Source organism: Mustelus asterias, chromosome 18 (genome assembly GCF_964213995.1).
Source record: "Mustelus asterias chromosome 18, sMusAst1.hap1.1, whole genome shotgun sequence".
Classification (NCBI taxonomy): Eukaryota; Metazoa; Chordata; class Chondrichthyes; order Carcharhiniformes; family Triakidae; genus Mustelus; species Mustelus asterias.
This window is the reverse complement of record NC_135818.1, coordinates 80,604,341-80,622,264: the sequence shown is the minus strand read 5'-3', so window position 1 is coordinate 80,622,264 and position 17,924 is coordinate 80,604,341. Positions and strand designations below refer to the sequence as shown.

The 17,924-nt window shown below is 46.9% G+C and overlaps 1 protein-coding gene across 2 annotated transcripts in view; it reads right to left on the bottom strand.

The window, feature by feature from the left end:
* adck1 (aarF domain containing kinase 1) overlaps window positions 1-17,924 on the bottom strand; it is a 490,953-nt gene that overhangs the window by 188,014 nt on the left and 285,015 nt on the right. For both annotated transcript variants that reach the window (XM_078234382.1, XM_078234384.1), the window contains exon 7: window positions 3,380-3,538. In XM_078234382.1, coding sequence (XP_078090508.1) covers window positions 3,380-3,538 — 159 coding nt within the window. The remainder of the gene's footprint in view (window positions 1-3,379; window positions 3,539-17,924) is intronic.

The following is a 17,924-nucleotide window of genomic DNA, read 5'->3' as shown; positions in this document are numbered from 1 at the left end:
AATTGCAGCACAGGAACGGGCCCTTCGGCCCTCCAAGCCTGCACCGACCATGCTGCCTGACTGAACTAAAACCCACTCCCCTTCTGGGGACCATATCCCTCCATTCCCATCCTATTCATGTACTTGTCAAGACGCCCCTTAAAAGTCACTACCGTATCCGCTTCCACTACTTCCCCCGGCAACGAGTTCCAGGCACCCACCACCCTCTGTGTAAAAACTTGCCTCGTACATCTCCTTTAAACCTTGCCCCTCGCACCTTAAACCTGTGCCCCCTAGTAATTGACTCTTCCACCCTGGGAAAAACCTTCTGCACCGACCACAATCCCACCCAAGCCCTATCCCCACAACCTATGCATTTACTCTAGCTAGTCCCCCCGACACTAAGGAGCAATTTAGCATGGCCAATCCACCTAACCCGCGCATCTTTGGAGTGTGGGAGGAAACCAGAGCACCCGGAGGAAACCCACGCAGACACGGGGAGAATGTGCAAACTCCACACAGACAGTGACCCAAGCCGTGAATCGAACCCGGGTCCCTGGCGCTGTGAGGCAGCAGTGCTAACCACTGTGCCACCGTGCCACCCGGTTTTCTGAGGAACAGGCTGTGTAAGAGAACAGACACCTGTAAATAAAGCTCCATTTTTTAATCCCTCCATTATCCCCAGCCTCATTCTCCGATATACAACAATGTATATATCCCGGAGTCCTGCAGACAAATTTTGTAGTTCCTGACAGACCTGCCCCTGAATTTATTAATGCAAATTGCCCACAGATGTGTTATCAAATGTCTTTGTTGTCGATGGGTTGAATTTAGATAGAAGCTTTTTCCCAGGGTGGAAGAGTCAATTATTCGGGGGCCTAGGTTTAAGGTGCGAGGGGCAAGGTTTAAAGGAGATGTACGAGGCAAGTTTTTTACCCAGAGGGTGGTGGGTGCCTGGAACTCGCTGCCGGGGGAGATATTGGAAGCAGATACGATAGTGATTTTTAAGGGGTGTCTTGACAAATACATGAATGGGATGGGAATAGAGGGATATGGTCCCCAGAAGGGTAGGGGATTTTAGTTAAGTCGGGCAGCATGGTCAGTGCAGGCTTGGAGGGCCGAAAGGCCTATTCCTATGCTGTAATTTTCTTTGCTCTTTGGTCATTTAGAAGTCTCTTCCCTCTATAAAGAGACCTGGGAGCAGGTGAATGGGGTGAGGGAGAGGGTTTGGGGGTTGGTACCTCCTGGCAGGGACCTTGTCACTGAAGGGAAAGACGATACTGAGGCTGAACCTGCTGTTGGAAAACGAGGGCATCGGCCTGGCCAGGCAATGTAGAAGGCGAACAGTTAATGAAAGAAATCATGAATAAAAACTCAAGTTTTTGTTCCCAGCCCCATACTGAGAGGCAGACAGGAAGTAAAACAAACGATCTGAAATCGTTACCCACATGGTTCCATTTTTAGTCACAGTTCAGAGGTCAGTCCAGAGGTCACGTTGCAGGTGAAATCCAGTTTCATGAGGTGACTTAATTTTCCAAATGACTGAATCGGCTTTGCATAACTTAAAATGGGGCAGTGTTGTATGAAGCAAGGCCTGAATAGAATATATTTTCCAGTTCAACGATATGGAGTAGGTTTTAGGGATTCTCATGGTGACAGAGGCATGCTGCGGTTGGACGGCTGCGCCGAGCAGATACAGAGACTGCGATAAACTAAATGGACCAAGAAAACCTCAAGAGAGGATCAGACGAGGGTCAGGAGGGGGAATCAAGAGATATAAAGGGATAGATGTGGAGATGCTGTTGGGAATATAGAGGCATCACAGAAAACTACCTTTCTTAATTCTCAATCCTAATATTTCCTCACTGTGGGCTGCTACTCTTCTGAGAAACAGATTTTAAGCAAAGTAATTTTGAATAGAGGTGACATCTGGGTGAATTCAATAATCTAAAGGTGACACAATGGCCCTTTGGAACTAAAACAAAACCATTTTATCAGTTTTAAATTATAATGCCAATCATTAAATGATTGCAGCACAGAAGGAGGCCATTTGCCCCCCTCAAGGACATCATGTCTCTCTCTCCAGCAATTTTACATTCTCCTGAATCAATACTGCTAGGTTGTTGCATAAAGTTAAATCTCACAGGATCCAGGGTGAGGTAGCCAAATGGATACAAAATTTGCTTGATGACAGAAGATAGAGGGTGGTTGTAGAGGATTGTTTTTCAAACTGGAGGCCTGTGGCCAGCGGTGTGCCTCAGGGATCGGTGCTGGGTCCACTGTTATTTGCCATTTATATTAATGATTGGGATGAGAATTTAGGAGGCATGGTTAGTAAGTTTGCAGATGACACCAAGATTGGAGGCATAGTGGACAGTGAAGAAGGTTATCTAGGATTACAACGGGATCTTGACCAATTGGACTGATGAAATGGCAGATGGAGTTTAATTTAGATAAATGTGAGGTGATGCATTTTGGTTGATCGAACCAAGGCAGGACTTACTCAGTTAATGGTAGGGTGTTGGAGAGAGTTGTAGAACAAAGAGATTTAGGGGACAGGTTCGTAGCTCCTTGAAAGTGGAGTCACAGGTGGACAGAGTGGTGAAGACACTCAGCATGCTTGGTTTCATTGGTCAGAACATTGAATACAGGAGTTGGGACGTCTTGTTGAAGTTGTACAAGACATTGGTAAAGCCACACTTGGAACACTGTGTACAGTTCTGGTCACCCTATTATAGAAAGGATATCATTAAACTAGGAAGAGTGCAGAAAAGATTTACTCGGATGCTACCGGGACTTGATGGTTTGAGATATAAGGAGAGGCTGAACAGACTGGGACTCTATTCCCTGGAGGCTCAGGGGTGATCTGAGAGGTCTATAAAATAATGAGGGGCATAGATCAGCAAGATAGTCAACATCTTTTCCCAAAGATAGGGGAATCTAAAACTAGAGGGCATGGGTTTACGCTGAGAGGGGAGAGATACAAAAGGGTCCAGAAGGGCAATTTTACAGAGGGTGGTGAGTGTCTGGAACAAGTTGCCAGATGTGGTAGTAGAGGCGGGTACAATTTTGTCATTTAAAAAGCATTTAGACAGTTCCATGAGTCGGATGGGTATAAAGTTGAAGTAAAGTTTATTTATTAGTCAGAAGTAAGGCTTACAATAACACTGCAATGAAGTTACTGTGAAATTCGCCTTGTCACCACAGTCCGGCGCCTGTTCGGGTCAATGCACCTATGGGCCAAACACGGGCAATTGGGACTAGCTTAGCGTTAAAAAAAAAGGACGGCATGGACAAGTTGGGCTGAAGGGCCTGTTTCCATGCTGTAAACCTCTATGGCTCTATCTATGACTCTACATTTTGGTTGGAGACCATGTGAATAAACCTCTGAAGTTCGTACCTTAAGATACCGGAAGTGCTTAAGCATGCCAGCCACGACCTCTGCGTTGTGGCCCTCTTTCAGGAAGTCCAGCTCCAGCGGCATGTTTTTCTTTGCTTCGTCAACCAGCCAGGCAAAGCTGAAGTCGGGGAACATCCATGAGACACCTTGAATCAGATGCTGTTAATAAAATTCCGTGTTACAATCGGTGCCAGTGGTACATAGCCTACAATAAGATCTTAAAGGAAATCTTTTACCGCCCAGAATTCGGGGTGAGCGAGGCTCACAGAATGGAATTCTCCGTTAGCCTCGGGCAGGATTTTAATAATTAACACGAATAAATAAACATTAAAAACTATCCCTGACCTTCTATTTTGCTCCATATGCTCTACCCCCTCTTAAGCAGTATAAAACCCATCACTTTCTCCCTCTCTCTCGCTCTGAAGCAGACTTGAAATGTTAACTCGGTTTCTCTCTCCACAGTTGCTGCAGACCTGCCAGAGGTTTTCCAGCATTTGTGGGTTTTTTTTACAGCAGTAAGCATCACTGAAACTGGCTGTTTACTTTTGCAGTCAACACTTTGCTGAGCTGCAAGATCCTGGCAAGTACCAGATGCACCATAAAAAGCATTCTTTCTGGTTGTATCACAGCTTGGTATGGCTCTTGCTCTGTCCAAGACCGCAGGGAACTACAAAAGCTCGTGAATGTAGCCCAATCCATCACACAAACCAGCCCCCCACCCATTGACTCTGTCTACACTTCCCGCTGCCTCGGTAAAGCAGCCAGCATAATTAAGAACCCCACGCACCCCGGACATTCTCTCTTCCACCTCCTTCCATCGGGAAAAAGATACAAAAGTCTGAGGTCACGTACCAATCGACTCAAGAACAGCTTCTTCCCTGCCGCCATCAGACTTTTGAATGGACCTACCTTATATTAAGTTGATGTTTCTCTACACCCTAGCTATGACTGTAACACTACATTCATGACCCTCTCCTTTACTTCTCTATGAATGGTGTGCTTTGTCTGTGTAGCATGCAAGAAATACTTTTCACTGTATACTAATACATGTGACAATAATAAATCAAATCAGATCAAACCAAATCCAACCAATCTGCTCTTCCAAGTGCATCAAACGCTCTTCCAGAACTATTTGATTCCAGGCCTTGTCACAGGCTTGATCCAGAGATGAGTGGAAGAGGTGAATAGCCTGGAGGAGGCGGGAGTAACTGTTCACCCCATCGAGGCAACAGTTGTGAATGTTCAAGTTTAAGTTAACCAAGTCTAGTACAAAGGAATGCCATCTAAACTAAGATTAATGGATGTGGGGTGCGAAGGGTCAAAATAACACAAGTGTTACCAAAAGAAAATCGTTATCATAGAGGCTGGTCACCACATTCTGGGTCACTGTTCTGGAGAACCTCAGGGAAGGTCCTCTAATTCTAGCAGTTTCATCAATGACCTTTCTCCCGCGTTGTGCGGTCAGGATTGGGGTTGGGTGCTGATGGTTAGCCAGTGTTCAATAACGAAGCAGCACAATGTAGTAACTGGGCATCATTTCAACTTGGGCTGGCAGTTAGTGGGTAGCATTTACACTACATATAGTAAGCATAGAGTCATAGAGAGAAACAGCATGGAAACAGGTCCTTCAGCACAACTTGGCCATGCCAAGCACATTTCCTAAACTGAACTAGTTCCCATCTGCCTGCGTTTGGCCCATATCCCTCTAAACCGAGTCAGTTTCGTGTTGAGGGCTGACGCTGAACCAACTTGAAAAAGAGCATGTCCAGTCACTCCCCTTTGGCCTTCAGTGGCAAGACCATCAGCAACTTTTCCACCATGGTGATCTTTGGAGCGTCGTCACTGACCAGAGGTTGAACTTAGTCAGTCACATCACCAACATGGCTAGATGGTCAGGGTACAGGTTCAAAACTCTGTGATGGCAACGTCACCTGCTAACCTGTTCAAGGATGTCCATCATCTACAAGGTTCAAATCAGGCCTGCTGATCGAATACTCACATGGATAGATGCAGACTCAGCAACACTCAAGAAGCTCCACACCATCGAGGTCAAAGCAGTGCTCTTGATTAGTGTCCCTGTCACTGGATTCTATACCCACGCCTTACACCGCCAGCATAATCAAGGACCCCACGCACCCCGGGCATTCTCTCTTCTGCCTTCTTCCATCAGGAAAAAGATACAAAAGTCTAAGGTCAGGTACCAATTTTGACTCAAGAACAGCTTCTTCCCTGCTGCCATCAGACCCTTAAATGGACCTACCTCGCATTAAGTTGATTTTTCTCTACACCCTAGCTATGACTGTAACACTACATTCTGCACTCTCTCCTTTCCTTCTCCATGAATGGTATGCCTTGTCTGTATAACACGCAAGAAACAATACTTTTCACTGTATACTAATACATGTGACAATAATAAATCAAATCAAAACCACTGCCGCACTGTGGCTGCAGTCCATACCATCTACTGGGATGATCAGCAGTAACTCACCAAGGTTAATTCAACAGCACTTCCCCACTCTATGTCCTCTAGAACCAAGGACCAGAGCAGCAATGTCATGGGAACACCATGACACATCCGGGTTCCACTCCAAGTCACAGACCAGCGCCTGACTAGGACACATTTCACCAAGCCTTCATCATCATTGACTCAATGTCCTGGAATTATCTTCCCAACACCATTATGGGAATGCCATCACCATGGGACTGCAGAAGTTTCAGGATAAGGACATGTTTCAGAGGCTTTGGATATTTTTAAGGCAGAGTTAGGCATATTCTTGATTAACAAGGGGGTGAAAGGTTATCAGGGGTCAGGCGGAATGTGGGATTGTGGTTACAATCAGATCAGCCATGGTGTTATTGAGCGAGGGAGCAGGCGAGAGGGATCGAACTGCTGGTTCCTGCTCCTAATTTGTATGTAGGACCAGAACCACTTTCTGATTTTGCTTTCGATCTTTGATTGATTTATTCTCACATGCATTGGGATACAGTGAAAAGTATCATTTCTTGCATGCTATACGGACAAAGCATACCATTCATAGAGTACATAGCGATTTGGATGAGAAAATAGGAGGCATGGCTAGTAGGTTTGCAGATGACACCAAGATTGGTGGCATAGTGGACAGTGAAGAAGGTTATTTCGGATTGCAACTGGATCTAGATCAATTGGGCCAGTGGGCTGACGAATGGCAGATGGAGTTTAATTTAGATAAATGCGAGGTGATGCATTTTGGTAGATTGAACCACGGCAGGATTTACTCGGTTCATGGTAGGGCGTTGGGGAGAGTTGTAGAACAAAGAGATCTAGGGGACAGGTTCATAGCTCCTTGAAAGTGGAGTCACAGGTGGACAGAGTGATGAAGAAGGCATTCAGCATGCTTGGTTTCATCGGTCAGAACATTGAATACAGGAGTTGGGACGTCTTGTTGAAGTTGTACAAGACATTGGTAAGGCCACACTTGGAATACTGTGTACAGTTCTGGTCACCCTATTATGGAAAGGATATCATTAAACTAGAAAGAGTGCAGAAAAGATTTACTAGGATGCTACCGGGACTTGATGGCTTGAGTTATAAGGAGAGGCTGGATAGACTGGGACTTTTTTCTCTGGAGCGTAGGAGACTGAGGGATGATCTTATAGAAGTCTATAAAATAATGAGGGGCATAGATCAGCTAGACAGTCAATATCTTTTCCCAAAGGTAGGGGAGTCTAAAACTAGAGGGCATAGGTTTAAGATACAAAAGGGTCCAGAGGGGCAATTTTTTCACACAGAGGGTGGTGAGTGTCTGGAACAAGCTGCCAGAGGCAGTAGTAGAGGCGGGTATAATTTTGTCTTTTAAAAAGCGTTTAGACAGTTACATGGGTAAGGTGGGTATAGAGGGAAATGGGCCAAATGCGGGCAATTGGGACCAGTTTAGGGGTTTAAAAAAAGGGCGGCATTGACAAGTTGGGCCGAAGGGCCTGTTTCCACGCTGTAAACCTCTATGACTCTCTAGAGGAGAAGGAAAGGAGAGGGTGTAGAATATTGTGTTACAGTCATATCTAGGGTGTAGAGAAAGATCAACTTAATATATAATAGGACAATTCAAAAGTCTGATGGCAGCAGGGAAGAAGCTGTTCTTGAGTCGGTCGGTACGTGATCTCAGACTTTTGTATCTTTTTCCTGATGGAAGAAGGTAGAAGAGAGAATGTCGGGGGTGCGTGGGGTCCTTGATTAGGAATGGGCAATGAGCCTTGTCAACATTGTCCACATCGCAAGAACAAATAATTAAAAACACACATCTGCCTTGATAAAATTAATACTTCCAGGGGGAGTTTACGAACATCATTCTTTATGCAGTGTGCGTCCATAGTTGATTTTTTAGAGAGACTGTCCTAGGGATGGGGATTAACAATGCAACAATACTTTTCAACTTCACATATATCTTCCCGTCATAGCACAGTAACACAAAATGTTTCTGTGAGAGTAGAGGATAGCTCAACCGTCAGCTACTCCTTCACCGTCCATATCAACTCTATTTTATTTATTAGTGTCACAAGTAGGCTTACACAGCAATGAAGCTACTGTGAAAATCCCCTAGTCGCCACACTCCGGTGCCTGTTCGGGTACACACTGAGGGAGAATTTAGCATGGCCAATGCACCTAACCAGCACGTCTTTCAGACCATGGAAGGAAACTGGAGCACCCGGAGGAAACCAACGCAGACACGGGGAGAACGTGCAGACTCCACACAGACAGTGACCCGAGGCCAGAATTGAACCCGGGTCCCTGGCACTGTGAGGCAGCAATGCTAACCACTGTGCCACCCATTATGCTGTCATGCATTCTATCTGGCTGCCGTGATGCCCTGAGGGAATACTCTGCACAAACATTCTCTGATGGCCAATGGATAATGAAACAAAAATGCAAAACACCAGCTTATTGATTCCTACATCTCCACTGCACAACCCTTATTTCCAACTCAAAACCCCAGTAGTGCAGTTAAGTATCATCTCATCATGGGGCATTGGATCATTCCACAGACCAATGATCTTCAGTCCTCTCTTCATTTCTATTAGATACCTCCCCACGTTAAACTAGTTTTAATGGTACCCACTCTTCCATAGCTCGCTTGTACTATGCAAACTTAGTTGCATCTGTCTGTTATTCATTTTCAAATGGCCACGCACCTCTTTAAAAAGGTGAGCATGTGCTGCATCCATACCTTATAGAATCATAGAATCCGACAGTGCAGATGGAGGCCATTCAGCCCATCAAGTCTGCACTGACCATAATCCCACCCAGGGCCCTATCTCCATAATCCCATGCATTTACCCTCGCTAGTTTCCTTGACACTAAGGGGCAATTTATCATGGCCAATCCACCTAATCCGCACATCTTTGGAGTGTGAGAGGAAACCGGAGCACCCGGAGGAAACCCACGCAGACACGGGGAGAACATGCAGACTCCACACAGACAGTGACCCAAGCCGGGAATCGAACCCGGGTCCCTGGCGCTGTGAGGCAGCAGTGCTAACCACTGTGCCACCATACCACCCCATCTTGCCCCTTAGCAAACACTGGAACAGTTTCTCTGTTCAGGGATTTGATTCCAACATGGTAGCTCTCCTTCGGGTTGCAAATGATCAAATTTTCAAAACAACTCCAATCGCAGCATAAAACTGCTCAAGGCTTATTGATTTTAATGATGGTTTATAAGTCCTTTAACAAAACCTCCACAACTAACCATCAACACTGTCATGTTTCCAAACACTTATGCTGTTGCTTTGATTCTGGAACGGCACTCACTTAATTAATGGCCCCAATAGCAAGCAACACAGTTCCTTTCTTATTTACAATCATCAACTGCACCGTGATTGCATTATACAAATATGTGTTGTTGTTGAGGTGACAGTGATAAATTTTTGCTACAAAGGTTATGGAAGTGGATGCCAGCGCATTGATTTGGGGCAATTTTTTTTTCCTCTTAAAGGTCACAGCTGATCAATTGTCCTCAGATTTCAATTGTCGGGAAATCCAATGAGTAATCATTGACAATCCACTTTATTGCACAGTTTAATTGTTGCATATTCCACATGTTGCAGAACAGAAGTATTCCCATGCGGCATCAGCTGATGGTTTGATTCCGACTAACATTTCGCCCTGTTGGGGGTGGGTCGCACCAGTGACTGGGGGCATCGACAATCATTTCGCAGTTACATGCACTGACTAGGAATTACGGTTTGCCAATATTCCACCGGCCTGAATGGAGGCCTCTGCACAGGAGGGCGAGTTGCCTCTCAAAAGGATCATGTTTGTGATGGGCCATTTTAAGGGCGGCACAGTGGTTAGCACTGCTGCCTCACAGCGCCAGGGACCCGGGTTCGATTCCCGGCTTGGGTCACTGTCTGTGCAGAGTTCTCCCCGTGTCTGCGTGGGTTTCCTCCAGGTGCTCCGGTTTCCTCCAAAAGACGTGCTGGTTAGGGTGCATCGGCCTTGCTAAATTCTCCCTCAGTGTACCCCGAACAGGCACCGGAGTGTGGCAACTGGGGGATTTTCACAGTAACTTCATTGCGATGTTAATGTAAGCCTACTTGTGACATAAATAAAGCTTAAAAACTTAAGCTTAAGGTTGAAAAAGATGAGAGGAGCTGGGATTTCTTCTCCTTCCAACAGAGAGTGTTACTTCGCGGAGGCTTTCAAATAATGAGGGATTTTGAGAGAGCCAATAGGGAGGAACTCTGTCCAGCGGCAGGAGGGTTGCTAACCAGAGAATACAGATTTAAGATATTTGGTCAAAGAGAGAAAGTGGAGGTGTGGGCATTCTCTTTTATGCACCAAGCTGTGATGATCTGGGAGGCGCTGTCTGAGAGGGTGATGGATGCAGCTTCAATGGTAACTTTCAAATTGAGAATTGGACAAATCTCTGTCTGTGCGGAGACTGCACATTCTCCCCGTGTCTGCGTGGGTTTCCTCCGGGTGCTCCGGTTTCCTCCCACAGTCCAAAGATGTGCGGGTTAGATTGATTGGTCATGCTAAATTTCCCCTAGTGTCAGGGGGATTAGCAGAGTAAATATGTGGGGTTATGGGAATAGGGCCTGGGTGGGATTGTTGTCGGTGCAGACTCGATGGGCCGAATGGCCTCCTTCTGTACTGTAGATTCTATGATTCTGTGAAATCCTTGAAAAGAAATAAACGGCAGTGTTGTTGGAAATAAACAGGGTGAATGGGATTTCATGGTAACGCTCTTACTGAGAGCCAGCACAAACACAACAGCACAAGTGACCTCGTTCCAAGCTGTCTGATGCTGATTTCTTGGAGTGGTTTGTCATGTTAAGCACACTATATAAATGCAAGCTGTTGTTGTTGCTAAGAGGAAAACAGGTGGTAAAGTTGCAGTCAGAGATTTATCGGTCCGTTAATTGGGTTATCTCCGATTCGAAGTCATGCTGCAATCCTGCCACTTCCAGGGCTGAATGGTGATGAGCAACTAAACAGCTAACAAGAGGTTGAGGCTCCACGAGAATCCCCCCCTTCAACAATAACTCTCATTCAGAGATCACACTTTTAACATTGGCGAGTGCGCAGTGGCTCCGCACTGCCAGACTCCCGATTGCTGGCCAGCCCCACGACCCACGCAACGTCAGCCATGCGACCACCACCCCCCCCCCCACATCGCCCCCCCCCCGCAGCCTGCAGCGCTGGCCCAGCCTCGACACCCCTGCCCCTCCTCCCCACAGACCTAACACCACCCCCCCCCCCCACCCCGATGGACAGCCCCGTTTGCTGGCCTCCCTCCATCACTCAGCCCAAAGTGCACAGTGGCAGTGGGACCCCCCCCCCCACCCTTACAGAACTCGCTCCTGACACCCTGCTCCCATTAGGCCCCACCCCGTTAGCACTGCCCTATGCCCGGTGGGCAGTTCCAAGGTGCCCCCTGGGCATTGGCACTTTGCCCTTTGGGCAGTGCGAGGGGGACCAGGCTGCCACTGCCAAGGTGGGCAATGCCTTGGGAGCGCCCACCCCTCCCCCTTCTGGGGGGGCCTCGATTGCCCCCATTTCACTCCAGCGGGGTCGGACCACCGGCTCCCCTCAAGTGGGAAGCTATACTAAACCCCGCTGGAACGAAAATCACTCCCAGCAGTGGGGAGCCCGTGAAACGGTCTCCACTCGGGTCTCCTGGACCGCTGAGCTACAGAAGCAGCGCAGCAGGATGGGAGAATCGCCCGCTATGTGTTAAGGAGCGTGTTGAAGAAGAGAGAGGTGTAGAGGGGCCGGCAGGTTTAGGAAGGCAATTCCAGAGTTTAGCCTGCTGAATGAACAGCCACCATAGCGGAGAAATTAAAATTGGGATGTTCGGCAGGCTAGAATTGGGGGGTTGCTGGCAATGTTCCCATTCAAATCTTTTTTTTTCTTCATGGGATATGGGCGTCGCTGACTGGGCCAGTATTTATTGCTCACTCCTAACTGCCCCTCAGAAGGTGGTTGTGAACCGCCTTGAATTGTTGCAGTCCATATGGTGTAGGTACACCCACAGTGCTGTTAGGAAGGGAGTTCTCGGATAAAAGCAAATTACTGCGGATGCTGGAATCTGAAACCAAAAGAGAAAATGCTGGAAAATCTCAGCAGGTCTGGCAGCATCTGTAAGGAGAGAAAAGAGTTGATGTTTCAAGTCAGCTTTGACAAAGTGCTTTGACAAAGGGTCGTCTGGTCTCGAAACGTCAGCTCTTTCCTGGATGGTGTCGAGCTTCTTGAGTGTTGTTGGAGCTGCACCCATCCAGGCAAGTCGGGAGTATTCCATCACACTCCTGACTTGTAGATGGTAGACATGTTTTGGAGAGTCAAGAGGTGAGTTAATCATCGCAGGATTCCTAGTCTCTGACCTGCTCTTGTAGCCATAGTATTTATATGGCTAGTCCTGTTCCGTTTCGGGTCAATCAGGAGAGCAGAACAATTTCACTCCCTTCAACGCTGGCACACAATAGCAGCAGTGTGTACCATCTGTAAGATGCACTGCAGTAATTCACCAAGGATCCTTTGACAGCAGCTTCCAAAGGGCTATTATCATGAATTACAAATGCTTGGCTTAGTGTCAAAGCCTATGATTATCTCGGCAGGGAGTTCTGAGTTCACAGTTTGATTGACAGGTCAAAGAGGCAATGAAAGGATTAGCTGCATTTGATGAGGTTACTTTTTGTTTTTATAAGTTACTTACTTGTTTTTATTAGAGATTAACAACCTGAAGAGATTTAAAAGGTTTGAATGCATTTTACAAATCAGGGTTTTGTCCTCATCAAGCGTGTAGGAGTGAGAGATTTATTACAATATTGTAAGTTTATTTTTTATCATCTCACCATGGCTCCTGAGATCTGCCATTGGTGGATACTGGATGAGTGGCAATGGAGGTGGCATACAGGGTATAAGGGGCCAGGGTTGGGTAGAGGGGTAAGCAGATGTGCAGAGTGATAGCTAGAGGACCTTACAACTTCTAAAATAACTCGGACAAAGTCCCGGAGAACAGACTAACCAGCCAACTGACACCCTCTCACCCCTGTGGCTGTCCATGCTCAGCATCTTGTAGATGTTGTGCATCGGTGGTGGAGGGAGTGAATGTTTGTGAATGGGGTGCCAATCAAGTGGGCTGCTTTATCCTGGATGGTGATGAGCTTCTTGAGTGCTGTGTGGAGCTGCACCCATTCAGGCAAGTGGGGAATATTCCATTACACTTGTGTTATAGAAACGTAGAAGATAGGAGGAGGAGGAGGAGGCCATTCTGCCCTTCGAGCCTGCTCCGCCATTCATCACGATCATGGCTGATTGTCCGACTCAATAGCCTAATCCTGCTTTCTCCCCATAACCTTTGATCCCCCGTTCGCCTCAAGTGTTATATCCAGCCGCCTCTTGAATACATTATCATTTAAAAACCCTCTCTCGGGTCACGTCTCAGTCTCCACCTTTCCAGGGAGGAAGAGCAGGCGGCGGGCAGCCTGTTCTGTCTTCCCCGATAGCTGCGGCAGTCGGATACGAAGCAGTGTGACACCTGCGAGGAACTTCTCAAACACCAACTTCGATTTTTAATTAAAATTCGCTCTGATGTGGCGCCTACAAAAGAAGCTGGCTAAACAACCAATTTGCAGAGCAGTCGCTACCAGCTTGCACTCTGATTTAAATTTCATCCCTTTTTCTTTTTGCCTCACTGAATTACACGCAAGATTTGGAGAACTTTGTTTAATGTGCCATCTTCAAGGGAGGGGATAAAAAAGACACAGCGCTGCCTTTGAATCTTCCAAGCTTCTGTGTAAACCATCCAGGTACAAAGACTGTGCTCGCTCTCAATCCTCTGAGTGCCTTTCTGGACTCTGCCGAGGCTTGGATTGATTTCTCTCCTGTTCCCGTGTACGTCATTTTATAAATTTTGCATTTTAAGTGGTGGTTGTGTCTGATTAAATCAGAATTCAAATTCACAGCACCCCGAGGTTTTTTTTTAGTTTGCCAGCCGCTGCTTTTGGAAGATCTGGTACCACGTGAAGATAGCATCTTCTTTACAGAAAATAAACTAATCTATTTTCTATCACAAAGACACAGCACGCTCTTATGAAAACGAGAGTGCAGATCCGGGAGGTGATAAATGGTTACGGAGTGACTATCATGAAGGAACAGCAGTAACACTGGGTTCAAAGGGGGGTGAGCAATAATTGCACAGATAACTAGAATGTGTACTTCTTCCCTGCAAGGCTAAAAGGGAGCATCCTGCAGCAGAAGGCTGCGTCTTTTGAGGCTTTGGTAATGAGAGGGACGGGGATTAAACTCCTCCACACTCTTTGGACCATCAGCTGGGGCGGCACGGTAGCACAGTGGTTAGCACGGCTGCCTCACAGCGTCAGGGACCCAGGTTCAATTCCGGCCTCAGTCACTATCTGTATGGAGAACAAAGAACAAAGAAAATCACAGCACAGGAAGAGGCCCTTCGGCCCTCCAAGCCTGCACCGGCCATGTTGCCCAACTGAACTAAAACCCCCTATCCATCCGGGGACCATATCCTTCTATTCTCATCCTATTCATGTATTTGTATAGGGTCTGCATGGGATTGTGGTCGGTACAGACTTGATGGGCCGAATGGCCTCCTTCTGTACTGTAGGGATTCTATGAATTCAATGAAAAAAAGAACAAATAAAATCACAGACCAAAGAGAAAACGCTGGAAAATCTCAGCAGGTCTGGCAGCATCTGTAAGGAGAGAAAAGAGCTGATGTTTCGAGTCCAGATTACCCTTTGTCAAAGCTAAAATGCATAGAAATTGGGAGATATTTATACAGTGGGAGATATTTCTCTCACTTTCCATGCCTTTTAGCTTTGACAAAGGGTCATCTGGACTCGAAACGTCAGCTCTTTTCTCTCCTTACAGATGCTGTCAGGCCTGCTGAGATTTTCCAGCATTTTCTCTTTTGGTTTCAGATTCCAGCATCCGCAGTAATTTGCTTTTATTAAAGAAAATCACAGCACAGGAACAGGCCCTTCAGCTCTCCAAGCCTGTACCGACCATGCTGCCAAACTGAACTAAGACCCCCTACCCTTCCGAGGACCATATCCCTCTATTCTCATGCTACTCATGTATTTGTCCAGACGACCCTTAAAAGTCACAATTGTATCTACCTCCACCACCTCCCCCACAAGTGGAGTCTGCACTTTCTCCCCGTGTCTGCGTGAGTTTCCTCCGGGTGCTCCAGTTTCCTCCCACACTCCAAAGATGTGCGGGTTAGGTGGATTGGTCATGCTAAATTGACCCTTAGTGTCCGGGGGATTAGCTAGGGTAGATATGAAGGGTTACGGGAACAGGGCTTGGGTGGGATTGTGGTCAGTACAGGCTCGATGGGTCGAATGGCCTCCTTCTGTACTGTAGGAATTCTATAATTCTATGAGGTCTTTGCCAGCCCAGCTAAGGTGGGATGATTCTGTTGGTGGAGTGAGGGTGGGAGGAGGATGTGTGGAGCGTAACTACCGTCATTGAGCAACTGGGCCACATGGCCTGTTCCCAAGCAGCAAGGTCTATTAAATTCTTTTTGGAAGCAAGGGGGGAATGGCTGGGTAAGACGGAGCCCATCGGATTGCACACGGTGAGAGGGGCAGTCAGAAAATTGGGAGCGAGCACTGACAGTAACACAAAATTTTTTTAAATTATGAAGAACAATGAGGTTTGAACTGAAGCCAGGCCCTCACTGCCACAGAATGACACACACCAGGGCCACACAGTGTCAAAATTAATTAGATTGTCAACATGTGGCAGCTGGATTAACATTAAAATATGTCTCGCAAACTAATTATCCACTGAAGCAAAATGAGAACAGGACTATATGTACTTTACATCTGAGCGTGGTTAAAGAGGCTGTCACAATATTATGATCAGTCTTAAAGGGAAAGTCTCATTTAAATATCCCACCTGCCGGTACGTTGTTAAAGGTGATGAGTGGATCCCCAAGTGAGTCCAGCAACACTCCATCAGGGAAACATTTTGATAATTTCAACATGGAAACATTTTGATAATTTCAACATGGACTTTTAAAACCAGTTTTATGGATTTTTTTTTCAACCCAGGATTACTAAGTTTAAGTTTATTCATTAGTGTCACAAGTAGGCTTACATTAACATTGCAATGAAGTTACTGTGAAAATCCCCTCGTCGCCACACTCTGACACCTGTTCGGGTACACCGAGGGAGAATTTAGCATGCACCTAACCAGCACGTCTTTCGGAGCGTGGGAGCTACGATGTGGAGATGTCGGTGTGGGCCCGGGGTGGACACAGTAAGAAGTCTCACAACACCAGGTTAAAGTCCAACAGGTTTAGCTGGAATCACGAGCTTTCAAAGGGCTGCTCCTTCATCAGGTGAGTCAAGGAGTGTGGGGGGAAACCGGAGCACCCGGAGGACACCCACGCAGACACGGGGAGAACGTGCAAACTCCACACAGGCAGTGACCCAAGCCGGGAATCGAACCCGGGTCCCTGGCGCTGTGAGGCAGCAGTGCTAACCATTGTGCTACTGTGCCGCTACCAGCATTTAAAGGTGTTACTAAGGGTTCACTTTTGCCAAGATTAAGGGGGTGGGGTTAAAAGTCAGAAAACTACCTGCCTGAACGCTGGGAAAGAGAGAGAAGGGGAAACAACAGCAAGTTAAGGATGGTGGAAAATCAGTAAGTTCACGGAGAGAGTTTAAGAGGGATTTTGACTGGATTGAGTGACATTAGAGCCTAACTGACTCTTACAATCAAAAGGAGGGGGTTAAGTAAAGCTCGGGGGCCTCCTCAGAGCACTCAATAAGCTCAGGGGGCTTATAAGATTCAAGGAGTCAGAACAGGGGATTAGCTCAGGGAGCCTGTGGCAGTGGAAAATGGCAGAGCTTCAAGAGGGGATGAACAATTTAGGGTCCCTAATCAGCACCTTCGGGGAAGATTCAGCTTGGGGAGTTCAATCAGGAAAAGAAGGTCACGGATAGACAGGCAAAGGTGCACTGACTATTCATTTTGCTCAAAGTGGAAAAGTGAGACCAGAATCCTTTCAGAATTGGCTGCAACACTCATCAGCCATTTCTTGTGATACCAACTGACCTATTGGTGTTGAAGACAGTAACTAGGCAACTGATAGTGAACAAAGGGCAGCACGGCGACACAGTGGTTAGCACTGCTGCCTCACAACGCCAGGGACCAGGGTTCAATTCCCGGCCTCGGGTCACTGTCTGTGTGGAGTTTGCACGTTCTCCCCGTGTCTGCGTGGGCTCCCTCCGGGTGCTCCGGTTTCCTCCCACAGTCCAAAGATGTGCGGGTTAGGTTGATTGGCCGTGCTAAATTGACACTCGTGTCAGGGGGATAAGCAGGGTAAACATGTGAGGTTACGGGAATAGGGTCTGGGTGGGATTGTGGTTGGTACAGACTCGATGGGCCGAACGGCCTCCTTCTGCACTGGAGGGATTCTATGAATTCTATGAAAAAAAAACAAAGAAAATCATAGACCAAAAGAGAAAATGCTGGAAAATCTCAGCAGGTCCGGCAGCATCTGTAAGGAGAGAAAAGAGACGACGTTTCGAGTCCAGATGATTCTCTGTCAAAGCTAGAAAGTGGGAGATATTTATACAGTGGGAGATATTTCTCCCACTTTCTGTGCCTTTTAGCTTTGACAAAGGGTGATCTGGACTCTCCTTACAGATGCTGCCAGACCTGCTGAGATTTTCCAGCATTTTCTCTTTTGGTTTCAGATTCCAGCATCCGCAGTAATTTGCTTTTATTAAAGAAAATCACAACATAGGCACAGGCCCTTCGGCCCTCCAAGCCTGTACCAACCATGCTGCCCGTCTGAAACTAAAACCCCTACCCTTCCGGGACCATATCCCTCCATTCCCATCCTATTCATGTATTTGTCAAGACGCCCTTAAAACTCACTATCGTATTTGCTTCCACTGCCTCCCCCGGCAGCGAGTTCCAGGCACCCACCACCCTCTGTGTAAAAAACTTGCCTCGCTTCTTTTCTCAGAGAGGAGATTTCTCATTTACACTCACGCAGGAAGAAGAGTTGCAGTCAATG